The 16,159-nt window shown below is 49.9% G+C and overlaps 1 protein-coding gene across 5 annotated transcripts in view; it reads left to right on the top strand.

The window, feature by feature from the left end:
• The window catches only part of AGBL2 (AGBL carboxypeptidase 2), a 1,238,365-nt gene that overhangs the window by 824,898 nt on the left and 397,308 nt on the right, over positions 1–16,159 (top strand). For all 5 annotated transcript variants that reach the window (XR_014979319.1, XR_014979321.1, XR_014979320.1 and 2 more), the window contains exon 16: positions 11,333–11,408. Coding sequence is in view for 2 of the 5 variants with exons in the window: in XM_085646520.1 (XP_085502646.1) it covers positions 11,333–11,408 (76 nt within the window). In the remaining 3 variants the exon portion in view is untranslated. The remainder of the gene's footprint in view (positions 1–11,332; positions 11,409–16,159) is intronic.

Genomic DNA, 16,159 nt, shown 5'->3' with positions numbered 1-16,159 from the left:
CATGTCTTCTCTGGACTGGAAACAAGCTTCCTAGGACCGGTTTCTGGCATTTCTGCCGTCTTCAGCAAGGCTTGCTTGAATCCAGTGGCAAAGTGAGCAAGGGACTCACGTCTGAGTAACCCTGCCAACGTATGACGAACAAAGCAAAAACCAAAGGAAATGATGGATGGAGTGTTGAACATTGCAAGCACTCACCCCCAGTCAACTGATCTGGGTTTTATCCATCACCCTTCTTTAGCCCACTCTGCCACCCCAGTTCAGACATGGCCATATGCAAATCAGTCTGACCCTGTGCCTCATGGGAACAGTCCAGCCTGAACTGCCAAGCCATATCTTTCCTGGACCGGAAACAAGCTTCCTAGGACCGGTTTCTGGCATTCCAGCCGTCTTCAGCTAGGCTTGCTTGAATCCAGGGGCAAAGTGAGCAAGGGACTCACGTCTGAGCATACCCTGCCAATTTATGGCGAACAAAGCAAAAACCAAAGGAAATGATGGACGGAGTGTCGATCATTGCAAGCACTCACCCCCAGTCAACTGATCTGGGTTTAATCCATCACCGTTCTTTAGCCCACTCTGCCACCCCAGTTCAGACATGGCCATATGCAAATCAGTCTGACCCTGTGCCTCTTGGGAACTGTCCAGCCCGAACTGCCAAGCCATGTCTTTCCTGTACCGGAAACAAGCTTCATAGGACCGGTTTCTGGCATTTCAGCCGTCTTCAGCCAGGCTTGCTTGAATCCAGTGGCAAAGTGAGCAAGGGACTCACGTCTGAGCATACCCTGCCAACTTATGGCGAACAAAGCAAAAACCAAAGGAAATGATGGACGGAGTGTTGAACATTGCAAGCACTCACCCCCAGTCAACTGATTCTGGGTTTAATCCATCACCGTTCTTTAGCCCACTCTGCCACCCCAGTTCAGACATGGCCATATGCAAATCAGTCTGACCCTGTGCCTCATGGGAACAGTCCAGCCCGAACTGCCAAGCCATGTCTTCCCTGGACCGGAAACAAGATTCCTAGGACCGGTTTCTGGCATTTCTGCCGTCTTCAGCAAGGCTTGCTTGAATCCAGTGGCAAAGTGAGCAAGGGACTCACGTCTGAGCATACCCTGCCAACTTATGGCGAACAAAGCACAAACCAAAGGAAATGATGGATGGAGTGTTGAACATTGCAAGCACTCACCCCCAGTCAACTGATCTGGGTTTTATCCATCACCCTTCTTTAGCCCACTCTGCCACCCCAGTTCAGACATGGCCATATGCAAATCAGTCTGACCCTGTGGCTCATGGGAACAGTCCAGCCTGAACTGCCAAGCCATATCTTCCCTGGACCGGAAACAAGCTTCCTAGGACCGGTTTCTGGCATTCCAGCCGTCTTCAGCCAGGCTTGCTTGAATCCAGGGGCAAAGTGAGCAAGGGACTCACGTCTGAGCATACCCTGACAACTTATGGCGAACAAAGCAAAAACCAAAGGAAATGATGGACGGAGTGTTGAACATTGCAAGCACCCACCCCCAGTCAACTGATTCTGGGTTTAATCCATCACCGTTCTTTAGCCCACTCTGCCACCCCAGTTCAGACATGGCGATATGCAAATCAGTCTGACCCTGTGCCTCATGGGAACAGTCCAGCCCGAACTGCCAAGCCATGTCTTCCCTGGACCGGAAACAAGATTCCTAGGACCGGTTTCTGGCATTTCTGCCGTCTTCAGCAAGGCTTGCTTGAATCCAGTGGCAAAGTGAGCAAGGGACTCACGTCTGAGCATACCCTGCCAACTTATGGCGAACAAAGCAAAAACCAAAGGAAATGATGGACGGAGTGTTGAACATTGCAAGCACTCACCCCCAGTCAACTGATCTGGGTTTAATCCATCACCGTTCTTTAGCCCACTCTGCCACCCCAGTTCAGACATGGCCATATGCAAATCAATCTGACCCTGTGCCTCATGGGAACAGTCCAGCCCAAACTGCCAAGCCATGTCTTCCCTGGACCGGAAACAAGCTTCCTAGGACCGGTTTCTGGCATTTCAGCCGTCTTCAGCCAGGCTTGCTTGAATCCAGTGGCAAAGTGAGCAAGGGACTCACGTCTGAGCATACCCTGACAACTTATGGCGAACAAAGCAAAAACCAAAGGAAATGATGGACGGAGTGTTGAACATTGCAAGCACTCACCCCCAGTCAACTGATTCTGGGTTTAATCCATCACCGTTCTTTAGCCCACTCTGCCACCCCAGTTCAGACATGGCCATATGCAAATCAGTCTGACCCTGTGCCTCATGGGAACAGTCCAGCCCGAACTGCCAAGCCATGTCTTCCCTGGACCGGAAACAAGCTTCCTAAGACCGGTTTCTGGCATTTCAGCTGTCTTCAGCCAGGCTTGCTTGAATCCAGTGGCAAAGTGAGCAAGGGACTCACGTCTGAGTAACCCTGCCAACGTATAGGTGTTATCCCTACTACTCCTAGGTGCTATCCCTACTACTCCTAGGAGTTATTCCTTACTAGTGATAGGTGTTATCCCTACTACTCCTAGATGCTATCTCTACTACTCCTAGGTGCTATCCCTTCTACTCATATGTGTTATCCCTACTACTCCTGGGTGCTATCCATACTATTGCTAGGAGTTATCCCTACTAGTGATAGGGGTTATGTCTACTACTCCTTGGTGCTATCCCTACTACCCCAAGGTGCTATCCCTACTACTCATAGGTGTTATCCCTACTACTCATAAATGCTATCCCTACTACTCCTAGGTGCTATCCCTACTAGTGATAGGTATTATATCTACTACTCCTTGGTACTATCCCTACTACTCCTAGGTACTATCCCTACCACTCATAGATGCTATCCCTACTACTCCTAGATGTTATCCCTACCACTCATAGGTGCTATCCCTACTACTCGTAGGTGCTATCTCTACCACTCATAGGTGTTATCCCTACTACTCCTAGGTGTTATCCCTACTACTCTTAGGTGCTATGCCTACTACTCATAGGTGCTATCCCTACTACTCATAGATGCTATCCCTACTACTCCTAGATGTTATCCCTACCACTCATAGGTGTTATCCCTACTACTCCTAGGTGCTATCTCTACCACTCATAGGTGTTATCCCTACTACTCATAGGTGCTATCCCTACTACTCATAGATGCTATCCCTACTACTTCTAGGTGCTATCCCTACCAGTCATTGGTACTATCCCTACTACTCCTAGGTACTATCCCTACTACTCATAGATGTTATCCCTACTACTCATAGATGCTATCCCTACTACTTCTAGGTGCTATCCCTACCAGTCATTGGTACGATCCCTACTACTCCTAGGTACTATCCCTACTACTCATAGATGTTATCCCTACTACTCATAGATGCTATCCCTACTACTCCTGGTGCTATCCATACCACTCATAGGTGTTATCCCTACTACTCCTAGGTGCTATCCCTGCTGCTTCTAGGTGCTATCCCTACTACTCATAGATGCTATCCCTACCACTCCCAGGTGCTATCCCTACTAGTGATAGGTGTTATCTCTACTACTGCTTGGTGCTATCCCTACTACTCATAGGTGTTATCCCTACTACTCATAGATGCTATCCCTTGTACTCCTAGGTGCTATCCCTCCTACTCATAGATGCTATCCCTTGTACTCCTAGGTGCCATCCCTCCTACTCATAGATGCTATACTTACTAGTTATAGCTGTTGTCCTTTGGCGCCATACCAGTCTAGTCCACTTGGTTCATTACAAATGTGTTAACGAGGAGGCCCCTTCCCCCTCCCCCACGCAGTCCGCTCCATTGAGACATCTTGCACTTTGCAAGCTGAACAAGCCCTTGATTTACTCTGTGCTCCGCCTCGGGGTCAGAGGTTCACATCCGGGTGGGGTCACTCAGCCTTCCATCCTTCCAATAATGATAAAGAGAGTCGCACTGACCTGGGTCGCAGTAAACATCTGTTATGTTCAGTGCCAGGAGCCCCTCGCCTTGGATGAATGTGCGCTTTACTCCTACACGTGCATGTTATGTTTCAGTCGTACCTCAGTGAGGGCGGTCTCACCCGTGAGGAGAGAGACAAACACTTCAAAGGAAGAGACAGTCACCCAGCTGTCCATCAGTCAGACAAAGCGCCTCTCCTGAGCCTGGCGTCTTAAAGGCTGTGTCTGAGTTCCAAAGCCTGGGGGTAGACAAGGTGAACTACTCCTTCTTTACACCCCCCTGCCTTTGTGGTTGGGTAGTCCTAGGGGAGGGGTGGGCCTGAGGTATGGCTGGGGCATTATATATCAGTAGTAGACCCCTCTGCGTACTTGACGGTTCAGCCGCACTTTCCATCGAAAAGAAATGTTTTGGTTTCCTGTAACTTTGGCTCCAATGGATGGCAGTCGGTGACGTCACGGGCTCGGGTCTCATCCCAAACTCCACGCAGCTCCAGTGCAGGAACAGCATTGAGGGAGGGGACAAAAAAGAGGCGTTTTCCTCCTCAGCTCCCATAGGACAGTTTGCTTGCGCCTGCCGCCAACACTGACTGGATTTACACTAAACTTGGAATGAAGGAAGGAATTTACTCAGAAAGCTGCTTTCATATCTTTAGTGTAAATTCTTTCAGTAGTTTTTGAGAAAAAAGTGTTTCAGAAATGTATTGCGTGGCCTTAAAAGGGTTAACACTTTTGTGCGTTTGGCCTTTGAACCCAGGGAAAGTTGTAGGACGGCCGCTGAGGGTCCACTGACAAGGGAGCCTCGGTCTCCCGCCATTTCTGGTGGGTTTGCGATCCCTACTCTTGCTGAGGGGTCCACAATGAATGATGGAGACAGAGCCCATCATTCTCTTGCCGCTGCCATGGTAGGACGTGGACAACATCTCCTGTCCGTTGGCAGGGTGAGCAGACCGACCTCCAGGCCGTATCGGGGGACGTCATTGTCCTCGGCCAAAGAGAACATTGAAAGGGGAATGGTGAGATGTCGTCTACAGTTTGAATATGGGGCACCCCAAATGACCTCAGTGGTCCTCAGCCTTGATAATGAGACCTGTAACTTCAGCACACCCTGGATGACATCCATAGCCTCAGCCTGGACGACGAGACCATGGACCCTGGAAGCCATCTTAGGGATATCAAGGGCGTGGCCATGTTGTCAGGTCGCAGACTTCTGGTGCCATGTTGGATGACCTTTCAAACAAAAGGGGAAAAAGAGGAGAGCGGATCAGAGGGGCTTGGCCTCCTACCAAATGTATTGAAACCAAAGAGAGCCCAACTGTCTGCATGGACCCCCCTGCACGAAGAAAAGAAAACTCTAGGCTTTCTTATTCAACCCTCACCCATCCGGGTTACCCCTTGGTGGCATGCTTCATCGTCGGGCCCATCCCGTTCCGCGGCAGCACAGGGCGAGCTGTGACCTTCATGTTAAGTGGGAGCAGTTTTTGGTGTATATTAAATGATGTAAAAAATGATTGACAAATAGGAGTGGGGGGGGTCTAATGTGAAAAAGGAGATTAAAAATACCTGTCTACTGGGTAAATTGCCATTTATTCTGGCCTCTAGTTGGTATGCTTAAAAACAGAGGGGAAGATAGAAAGTATATGTAATGATGTGTCTGCCTTTCTATCGGTCAACACGTTTCAAACCGTGCCCCGAGGCTCTTCTTCAGGACCAAGGATCTAACTCTCTGATACCACTCCTCTTGTACTGTTTTAGATGCACACACTGCCTGCTAAGAAATGTATATACAAAAGATGTACCCCATCTTCTGAGAGACATACACTTTAGCCTCCACCACACGGAGACGTTGAACATAATTGAAGGGGCCCTATTTGAGGTAGATTGGAATTATCTAGAGCAATGGAGTGATGGAGGGTTGTAAGTGGGCTTTACATTTTTCTGGGCTTTATCTTACAACTTTCCCATAGGAACCCCCACTCCTATTTTTCATAATTTTTTCCATCATTTAAAATACACCAAAAGTTCTCCCGTGTAACACGTAGGTCGTAGCGCACCCTGTTCCGCAGCGGAACGGGGTGGACCTGATGATGACGCACCCCACCAAGGCATAACCCTGGTGGGAGAGGGTTATATAGCGTTTTCTTTTTTCGCAGAGGGTTGGCCCATGCAGACAGTTGGGCTCTCTTTGGTTTTGATGTCGTGTGGGATGAGTCAAGACCACAACTCTGCAAACTAGTCTGCACTGAAACATTTGCCAACTTTTTAAATTTAAAAACACCTCACTTTTGTTCTATAAAAATGTCCACATATGTGTGCCTGCCCACTCATCGGTCAATTAGGAGGTAGTTTATACCGAACTTTAACAAAATGTAGAGCCTGAGACAGAGGACTCACTCACAGGAGCACAAACCTGGCACGATATGTCCTGTGTAGTCCACGGGTTTCTACTGACTATTTTACATTTTAAAGCCTATGCTGAGATTCTGATTGGCTGCCAGCACAGGTAACCTTTCAACGCAACAAAAAGAGCTTTTTCCAGATGAAGCAGAGCCACCATTTAAAAAATAGCCAGAGGTCTGAAAGCTTGTGTGAAAGACCATTCAAGCACTAAAGATGGTAGAGAAGCCCAGCCAGATGTGGCAGGGTTGTCTACAGCAGCAGAAGCCGATAGAGATCAATAGATGGTCTGCACCAGGAGATGTCACTGAAGAACTCCATACTTTGGGAATCTTCTAGCCAGCTCACGTGAAAAGAACCTGAACCCCTGGAACCGTCCATCCGGCAAGCTCTTTGAGACAAAGCTCGCCGAGGCCACCAAGGATGGTATCCCCTGGACCATCGACCTTGTGAAGACCCCTCTGGTCCAAGCATGATAGAAGCCAACCCCGCCTGCGCCCAGTTAAAGAATGCCTACCAGGGAATGGGCTGCCGCGGCAGGCCGTGAACAGGGATTGGTCACAGACCCTGCAAGGGACCAAAGGCCTCCTGGGGTGGGCAGAGAGTACCACTGGGTCATCGCCTTATGAGAGCTGGTTCCTGAGCTGGCCTCCAATGACGCGATACACAAGTGTCCCGCGAATTGGACTACTGTGTCTTCTTTGCACCACCCATGACGAATGGATGCAGGGCCTGGCCTTTGTGCATTCTGATGCTACAAGTGGGGAGGTGCAAATCAGATGAGTGAAAACCCTAGACAATGAATGGAAGAGTCACCGCTAGACACTGGCTTTGGCTCTGGCTCAAATGCAGACACTCACTGGAGTTCACCAGCTATGGCTGGCGGCTGCTGAACCTCACTTTCTTTTAGGTTTTTACTGCTGGGTGTTTAGTTTGAGGGGTGTTCAGTGTTCTGGCTGTTCCGTTGCGGTGGAAGAGTGATTTCCAGAACTGATGATCAGTGGGAGTTTTCAACAGGTTTGCTATTTCCCCCGAAGAGGAAGCTTCCACAAATGGTGGAGGAGTGTCCTCAAGGAGATAACATTACAGGCGGGCGTGAGGTGTTCTCTGTAAAGACTGAACAATTCTGTGGCTCGGTTGGAGCCTTGGGGTACCTCTTGACGAAGAAGCCAGGGGCTCGAGATAGACTCAGATAGCTTAACGTGATGTGATTGATGTGAGAGCCAGGCTTCAACCAGCTCAGCACTGCAGCCTTGATTTCCAGCTGATCCTCCACCAGGATTCTGTATTGTCCAGGATGTGTAGGCATCATCCACTGTTTGTAGTATCCAACTCTCAGTGAAGCAACCAGGTCTAAAACAGACTGATGGACATAAAGGTTTGAAACCGGACTGCTGGACATCAAAGTCTAAAACTAACTGCTGAACATCAATTTCTAAAACCGGACTGCTGGACATCAAGGTCTAAAACAGACTGCTGGACATAAAGGTCTAAAACAGACTGAAGGACATCAAGATCTAAAACTGGACTGCTGGACATCAAGGTCTAAAACAGACTGATGAACATCAAGGTTTAAAACCGGACTGCAGGACATCAATTTCTAAAACCGGACTGCTGGACATCAAGGTCTAAAACAGACTGAAGGACATCAAGATCTAAAACCGGACTGCTGGACATCAAGGTCTAAAACAGCCTGCTGGACATCAAGGTCTAAAACCAGAATGCTGGACATCAAGATCTAAAACCGGACTGCTGGACATCGAGGTCTAAAACCGGACTGCAGAACATCGAGGTCTAAAACCGGACTGCAGAACATCGAGGTCTGAAACCGAACTGCTGGACATCAAGGTCTGTAACCGGACTGCTGGACATCAAGGTCTGAAACCAGACTGCTGGAAAAGGGCTCAAACCGGACTGTTGCACATCAAGGTCTGAAACCGGACTGCAGGACATCAAGGTCTGAAACCGGACTGCAGGACATCAAGGTCTAAAACCTGACTGCTGGACCTCAAGGTCTAAAACCTGACTGCTAGACATCAATGTATAAAATAGACTGATGGACACCATCTCTCCATCACGGGGATCCTTGCTGTGGAACCAGTTGTGGATCTCTTGCTAAAGAACGAACGGATCCAGGCCAGTGACACCACCTCTCCATCACGAAGACCAGGTGTGGATTCCCTGCTAGAGAAAGAATGGATCCAAACCAGTGACACTATCTCTCCATCACGAAGACTGGATGTGGATCTCTTGCTAAAGAAGGAACAGATCCAGACCAGTGACACCATCTCTCCATCACGAAGACTGGGTGTGGATCTCTTGCTAAAGAAGGGACGGATCCAGACCAGTGACACCATCTCTCCATCACGAAGACTGGGTGTGGATCTCTTGCTAAAGAAGGAACGGATCCAGACCAGTGACACCATCTCTCCATCACGAAGACTGGGTGTGGATCTCTTGCTAAAGAAGGAACGAATCCAGACCAGTGACACCATCTCTCCATCACGAAGTCCGTGTGTGGATCCCTTGCTAGAGAAGGAACGGATCCAGAACAGAGATACTATCTCTCCATCACAGGGATCCTGTCGATTAAGAACTGAACCTCCAGTCGACCTCTCATTGGAGGCTTGTGTTATAATTGGAGATATTGAGCAGAAAATTACCTGAAATTGCTCCCTTAATCCCAAAATGTCTGAGGCGGTATAGACGTGGATAATGCTGAAAAACAGACATCCTTTTCAGAGTTCCTCAATCAATCAATCAATAAGTCTTGAGGAACACTGCTCCTCACTCCTGAGGGTATCCAGGCACTGATGTGTACGAGGTCTCATTCGAAAAGCCAGGTCTTTAGTTCTCTTCTGAATTCCGTAATGTAGGGAAATGCTCATATGTGGAAGGGCAGGTTGTTCCTGGAGAAGGCGCGGCCTCCACTGCTGTTGTGACAGATGTGGGGGTGCGCGCAAAGGCCCAGGAGGTGGAGGGCAGGTGTCTGGCAGGTAGGTGGAAGTTCATGTGGTGGTTGATGTAGGCTGGTGCCTGGTCATGTAGAGATCAGTAGGCGTGTGTTAGAAGCTTGAACTGGCATCTCTTCTTGACGGGGAGCCAATGGAGGTTCCTGAGGTGGGGGTGATGTGTGTGTGCTTGGGGAAGTTGAGGATGAGTTTATCTGCTGCATTCTGTATGGTCTGGAGTCTCTTGAGCAGTTGAGTGGTGATTCCGGCATAGAGAGCATTCCCGTAGTTGAGACAGCTCATGATGAGGGCTTGGGTCACAGTTTTCCTAGTGTTGACAGGGATCCATTTGAAGATTTTCTGGAGCATGCAAAGGGTGTGGAAGCACGAGGAGGCAACTGCGTTGATTTGGTGATTCATTGTGAGTTCTGATACATACCAGTTGGCTCTTCCGGGGCCTCTTCAGGTGTTGGCTGGTTTCATGGGAACGACACTGTCATTCCATTTGGTGATCCAGTCAGAGAAGTTCTGGACGGCCTGTTCCAGGTTTGATACAGCGTCGGGCTGGGAGGTGTTGAGGGTCTGCTTACATTGGGTCTCGGTTCATTTGGTCCATGGACGGTGTGAGGAGCTGGGTGGCTTGGTGGTGGTGTCTTGTGAGCCTGTGATGGTGAAATGGATGATTGAGTGGTTGGTCCATGTGAGTTTGGAGATGTGGATGCGTTGGATTTTGTTGCTGGATGTGAAGATCGGATCAAGTGTGTGTCCTGCACTGTGTGTGGAGTCGATGACCAGGTGGGTGAGGCCAATGTTGCTCATGTTTTCTAGGAGATTGGTGGAGTTGGTGTTGTTGAGGTCCTTGAAGTGGAAGTTGAGGTTGGTGAGTAGTAAGTTGTGTACGGAGTCAATGGTTAGCGGGGCGATGAATTCGGAGATGGCGTTGCAGAATGCTGGTCATGGCCAGCGGGTCTGCAGGCGAGTGTGCCTATGATGGTGGTTTTGAGTCAGTTTGAAGTTAAAAGTTCAGATGTTCCATGAATGGTGTGGTGTAGTCTTTGGTGGCGGTGCATCAGATTTTTTCCTTGTGGATTATGGCGATGCCTCCTCCATGTTCGTTGATGCAATCACGATGGATCATCTTAGAAACTCTGAGAGAGTCTTACGCTCATCTGGTAACCACCTGTCCAAGGTCCCGAGGGTACATTTGGCTACAGCAGGGAGTCTCTCTTTTTCTTTCCCGGGCCCTGTTGGGTGGAACAAGCTCTCTCTTGACTTGCGTTAAACAAAGGCTGAAGCTCTTTTCAAGAGAAAGCTTAAGAACTGGCTTTTCTCTCAGTAATTGCCATCTGCATCTGCTGCTATTTTTCAGACCGTATAGCGCCGGGACACTCTCACTATCACTTACAGCGATAGGACATTGCTGTGGTGATGTTTGGGGCTGGGGTGGCATTGAACCAGGTCTCCGTTATGAAGATCACATCGGGGTGGGATGGCGTCCTAGAGTTCTGTGGCGTGTTTGCAGAGGAACCCGGTGTTGAGCAGTTGAGCAGAATATGAGCAGAATATTTTAAACTCAGTTTCTGAGTTTAAAATATTCTTTCTTTGCTGTTCTGTTGGGATCTCTTATTTAGGGAAGCAAAAAGGCAAAAAGTGCTAAAAGAGTTTGGTCCGATTCGCAAAGGTAGTTAGACGTTTGGTCTAAACTTAGACCAAACGTCTAAGTTTACGACTTTGGTAATTCACAAAGGGCATTTATGAGCACTATCTTTATGTCAGCAGTTGGTGCGGGGTCTGGCCTAAGTGTGGACATAAAGATAGTGCTGGTAAATGCCCTTTGTAAATTCCCAGAGAGGTAAACTTAGACTTGTAAAATGGGCCCAAAGTGTTTACACTGTGTGCTTGTCAGCTGGGGATGATTCCAAGGTTTCTATTCCAGTGAGTTTACTCTTGCTGTAGAAGTATTGTCCAGGTCAGTAACTGGTATTGAACTATTCTGTGGCCTCTTAGATCCTTTCTTCTCTGCTGGTCTAAGACACTCTCGCTCCCTTTCCTGTTTAGGCCTCCGTTCTGGAGCCAGCAGCAGCATCATGTGTGGTGATCGGGGAGACGACCACGCCGCTCGAGGTGCCCCCAGGTATGATGCATGCTTTCCTCCTTTTCATATATGAGTTCAGCACATAGAGAACGGCAGTGAGATAAAAATATCAATCATAAAGGTGAGTGCCTTGAAGCATGTCATAGTAAAGTCCAGGCACAGGTACACAGACTGACACACACATGAAGGCTCATATCCCATACCCTTCCTGCCCCTGACATGTACAGACTGCACTGACAGAATGTCTTGCATAAACTGCTCTGTTAGAATGCTCCTGTGCAGACTGCACTGGGAGAGTGGCATGTGAAGACTGCACTGTTAGAAAGCTCCTGTGCAGGCTGCACTGTGAGAGTGCCCCATGCAAACTGCACTGTTAGAATGCTACTGTGCAGGCTGCACAGTGAGAGTGTACTATACAAACTGCACTGTTAGAATACCCCTGTGCAGGCTGCACTGTGAGAGTGCCCCGTATAAACTGCACTGTTAGAATACCCCTGTGCAGACTTCACTGTGAGAGTGCCCTGTATTAACTGCACTGTTAGAGTGTGCCTATGCAGGCTTCACTGTGAGAGTGCCTGTGCAGGCTTCACTGTGAAAGTGCCCTGTATAAACTGCACTGTTAGAATACCCATGTGCAGGCTGCACTGTATGAGTGCCCTGTATAAACTGCACTGTTAGAGTGTGCCTGTGCAGGCTTCAGTGTGAGAGAGTGCCCTGTATAAACTGCACTGTTAGACTGTGCAGGCTTCACTGTGAAAGTGCCCTGTATAAACTGCACTGTTAGCGTGTGCCTGTGCAGGCTGCACAGTGAGAGTACCCTGTATAAACTGCACTGTAAGAGTGTGCCTGTGCTGGCTTCACCTTGAGAGTGGAGTGCCCTGTATGAACTGCAATGTTAGAGTGTGCCTGTGCAGGCTTCACTGTGAGAGCGCCCTGTGCAAACTACACTGTTAGAATACCCCTGTGCAGGCTGCACTGTGAGAGTGCCCTGTATAAACTGCACTGTTAAAGGGTGCCTGTGCAGGCTTCACTGTGAGAGTGCCCTGTTTGAACTGCACTGTTAAATTGTGCCTGTGCAGGCTTCACTGTGAGAGTGTCCTGTGCAAGCTGCACTGTGAGAGTGCCCTATATAAACTGCATTGTTAGAGCGTGCCTGTGCAGGCATCACTGTGAGAGTGCCCTGTATGAACTGCACTGTTAGAGTGTGCCTGTACAGGCTTCACTGTGACAGCTCCCTGTATAAACTACACTGTTAGAGTGTGCCTCTGCTGGCTTCACCGTGAGAGTGCCCTGTATGAACAGCACTGTTAGAGTGCATCTCTGCTGGCTTCACTGTGAGAGTGCCCTGTGCAAACTGCACTGTTAGAATACCCCTGTGCAGGCTGCACTGTGAGAGTGCCCTGTATAAACTGCACTGTTAAAGTGTGCCTGTGCAGGCTTCACTGTGAGAGTGCCCTGTGCAAACTGCACTGTTAGAATACCCCTGTGGAGGCTGCACTGTGAGAGTGCCCTGTATAAACTGCACTGTTAAAGGGTGCCTGTGCAGGCTTCACTGTGAGAGTGCCCTGTTTGAACTGCACTGTTAGAGTGTGCCTGGGCAGGCTTCACTGTGAGAGTGTCCTGTGCAAGCTACACTGTAAGAGTGCCCTGTATAAACTGCACTGTTAGAGTGCGCCGGTGCAGGCTTCACTGTGAGAGACTGCCCTGTATAAACTGCACTGTTAGAGTGTGCCTCTGCTGGCTTCACCGTGAGAGTGCCCTGTATAAACTGCACTGTTAGACTGTGCCTGTGCAGGCTTCACTGTGAGAGTGCCCTGTATAAACTGCACTGTGAGAGTGCCTGTGCAGGCTTCACTGTGAGAGTTCCCTGTATAAACTGCACTGTTAGAGTGTGCCTGTGCAGGCTTCACCGTGAGAGTACCCTGTATAAACTGCACTGTAAGAGTGTGCCTGTGCTGGCTTCACCTTGAGAGTGGAGTGCCCTATATGAACTGCACTGTTAGAGTGTGCCTGTGCAGGCTTCACTGTGAGAGCGCCCTCTGCAAACTACACTGTTAGAATACCTCTGTGCAGGCTGCACTGTGAGAGTGCCCTGTATAAACTACACTGTTAAAGGGTGCCTGTGCAGGCTTCACTGTGAGAGTGCCCTGTTTGAACTGCATTGTTAGATTGTGCCTGTGCAGGCTTCACTGTGAGAGTGTCCTGTGCAAGCTACACTGTGAGAGTGCCCTGTATAAACTCCACTGTTAGAGCGTGCCTGTGCAGGCATCACTGTGAGAGTGCCCTGTATGAACTGCACTGTTAGAGTGTGCCTGTACAGGCTTCACTGTGACAGTTCCCTGTATAAACTGCACTGTTAGAGTGTGCCTCTGCTGGCTTCACCGTGAGAGTGCCCTGTATGAACTGCACTGTTAGAGTGCGCCTCTGCTGGCTTCACTGTGAGAGTGCCCTGTGCAAACAGCACTGTTAGAATACCCCTGTGCAGGCTGCACTGTGAGAGTGCCCTGTATAAACTGCACTGTTAAAGGGTGCCTGTGCAGGCTTCACTGTGAGAGTGCCCTGTGCAAACTGCACTGTTAGAATACCCCTGTGGAGGCTGCACTGTGAGAGTGCACTGTATAAACTGCACTGTTAGAGTGTGCCTGTGCAGGCTTCACTGTGAGAGTGCCCTGTTTGAACTGCACTGTTAGAGTGTGCCTGTGCAGGCTTCACTGTGAGAGTGTCCTGTGCAAGCTACACTGTTTGAGTGTCCTGTATAAACTGCACTGTTAGAGTGTGCCTGTGCAGGCTTCACTGTAAGAGTGCCCTGTATAAACTGCACTGTTAGAGTGCTCCGGTGCAGGCTTCACTGTGAGAGACTGCCCTGTATAAACTGCACTATTAGAGTGTGCCTGTGCAGGCTTCACTGTAAGAGTGCCCTGTATAAACTACACTGTTAGACAGTGCCTGTGCAGGATTCAATGTGAGAGTGCCCTGTATAAACTGCACTGTTGGAGTATGCCTGTTCAGGCTTCACTGTATGAGTGCCCTGTATAAATTGCACTGTGAGAGTGCCTGTGCAGTCTTCACTGTGAGAGAGTGCCCTGTATAACTGCACTATTAGAGTGCGCCTGTGCAGGCTTCACTGTGAGAGTGCCCTGTATAAACTGCACTGTTAGAGTGCCCCGTGCAGGCTTCACCGTGAGAGTGCCCTGTATAAATGACACTGTTGGAGTGTGCCTGTGCTGGCTTCACCATGAGAGTGCCCTGTATAAACTGCACTATTAGAGTGTGTCTGTGCAGGCTTCACTGTGAGAGTGCCCTGTATAAACTGCACTGTTGGAATGCGCCTGTGCAGGCTTCACTGTGAGAGTGCCTTGTATAAATTGTACTGTTAGAGTTTGTCTGTGCAGGCTTCACTGTGAGAGTGCCCTGTGCAAACTGCACTGTTAGAGTGTGCCTGTGCAGGCTTCACTGTAAGAGTGCCATGTGCAAACTGCACTGTTAGAATACCCCTGTGCAGGCTTCACTGTGAGAGTGACCTGTATAAACTGCACTGTTGGAGTGCGCATGTGCAGGCTTCACTGTGAGAGTGCCCTGTATAAACTGCACTGCTAGAGTGTGCCTGTGCAGGCTTCACTGTGCGAGTGCCCTGTGTAAACTGCACTGTTAGAGTGTGTCTGTGCAGGCTTCAGTGTGAGAGTGCCCTGTATAAATTGCACTGTGAGTGCCTGTGCAGGCTTCACTGTGAGAGTGCCCTGTATAAATTGCACTGTAAGAGTGCGCCGGTGCAGGCTTCACTGTGAGAGAGTGCCCTGTATAAACTGCACTGTTAGAGGGTGCCTGTGCAGGCTTCACTGTAAGAGTGCCTTGTATAAATTGTACTGTTAGAGTTTGTCTGTGCAGGCTTCACTGTGAGAGTGCCCTGTGCAAACTGCATGTTAGACGGACCGGGAGGGTCGGCCGAGGACAAGGGGAGAGGTCTCCGGGGAGAGCCGTCTCCAGCGATCGTACAGACGAATAACTTCCCCCCCACAGAGGCACACCACACAATGATAAGGTTTAACGTTCTTTATAAGCAATCTTTAGGTACGATAGAATGGTACAAGGAGGTCAGGACTCAGGGGTCCCCTCGATTCTAGTCTCTTGGTTGGGAAAGGGGGTAGCGGGACAGTCTTGTTACTAATCAGGTAGATGCGATGGTATGATGGATAGCTCACAATCCTCGAGCTCGGCGTTCGAGACGGACGGACCGCGGCAGCGCCAGCAGGTCCCGGTGAAGGTGGTAGTTACAACGGTCCGCGGCAGCGCCAGCAGGTCCCGGCGAGGATGGTAGTTACAACGGTCCGCGGCAGCGCCAGCAGGTCCCGACGAGGATGGTAGTTACAACGGTCCGCGGCAGCGCCAGCAGGTCCCGACTAGGATGGTAGTTACAATGGTCCGCGGCAGCGCCAGCAGGTCCCGACGAGGATGAAGGATGCAGAAGGTTGCGGCAGCGCCAGCAAGCAGGATGATAGTTCACAAGGCAGGACTACGGCAGCGCCAGTAGTCCGTCAAGGATGAGTTCTTCACGGTGTCTCTCGACTCCAGGATACAACTGCCTTCCTGCTCTGGAGCTGCCCCAGTTATAGGTCTGGCGCCCTTTGATGTCCGGACCCTCGCACTTGGAGGTCGGGAGGTCCGGGATGAGGGAGTCCAGACACCCAGCAGGGGGGTGGAGCCAGCGCCCGGGGGAGCTGGGGGCGATCGGCACCTGGCGGGGGAGAGCCATCGACACTTCTTTCCCCCATTGACCTGCCAAGTGGTCCGTT

The sequence above is a fragment of the Triturus cristatus genome, chromosome 3_1 (genome assembly GCF_964204655.1).
Source record: "Triturus cristatus chromosome 3_1, aTriCri1.1, whole genome shotgun sequence".
NCBI classification, from domain to species: domain Eukaryota; kingdom Metazoa; phylum Chordata; class Amphibia; order Caudata; family Salamandridae; genus Triturus; species Triturus cristatus.
Note: the sequence above shows the minus strand (reverse complement) of the source record. Positions and strands in the feature narration are given on the sequence as shown.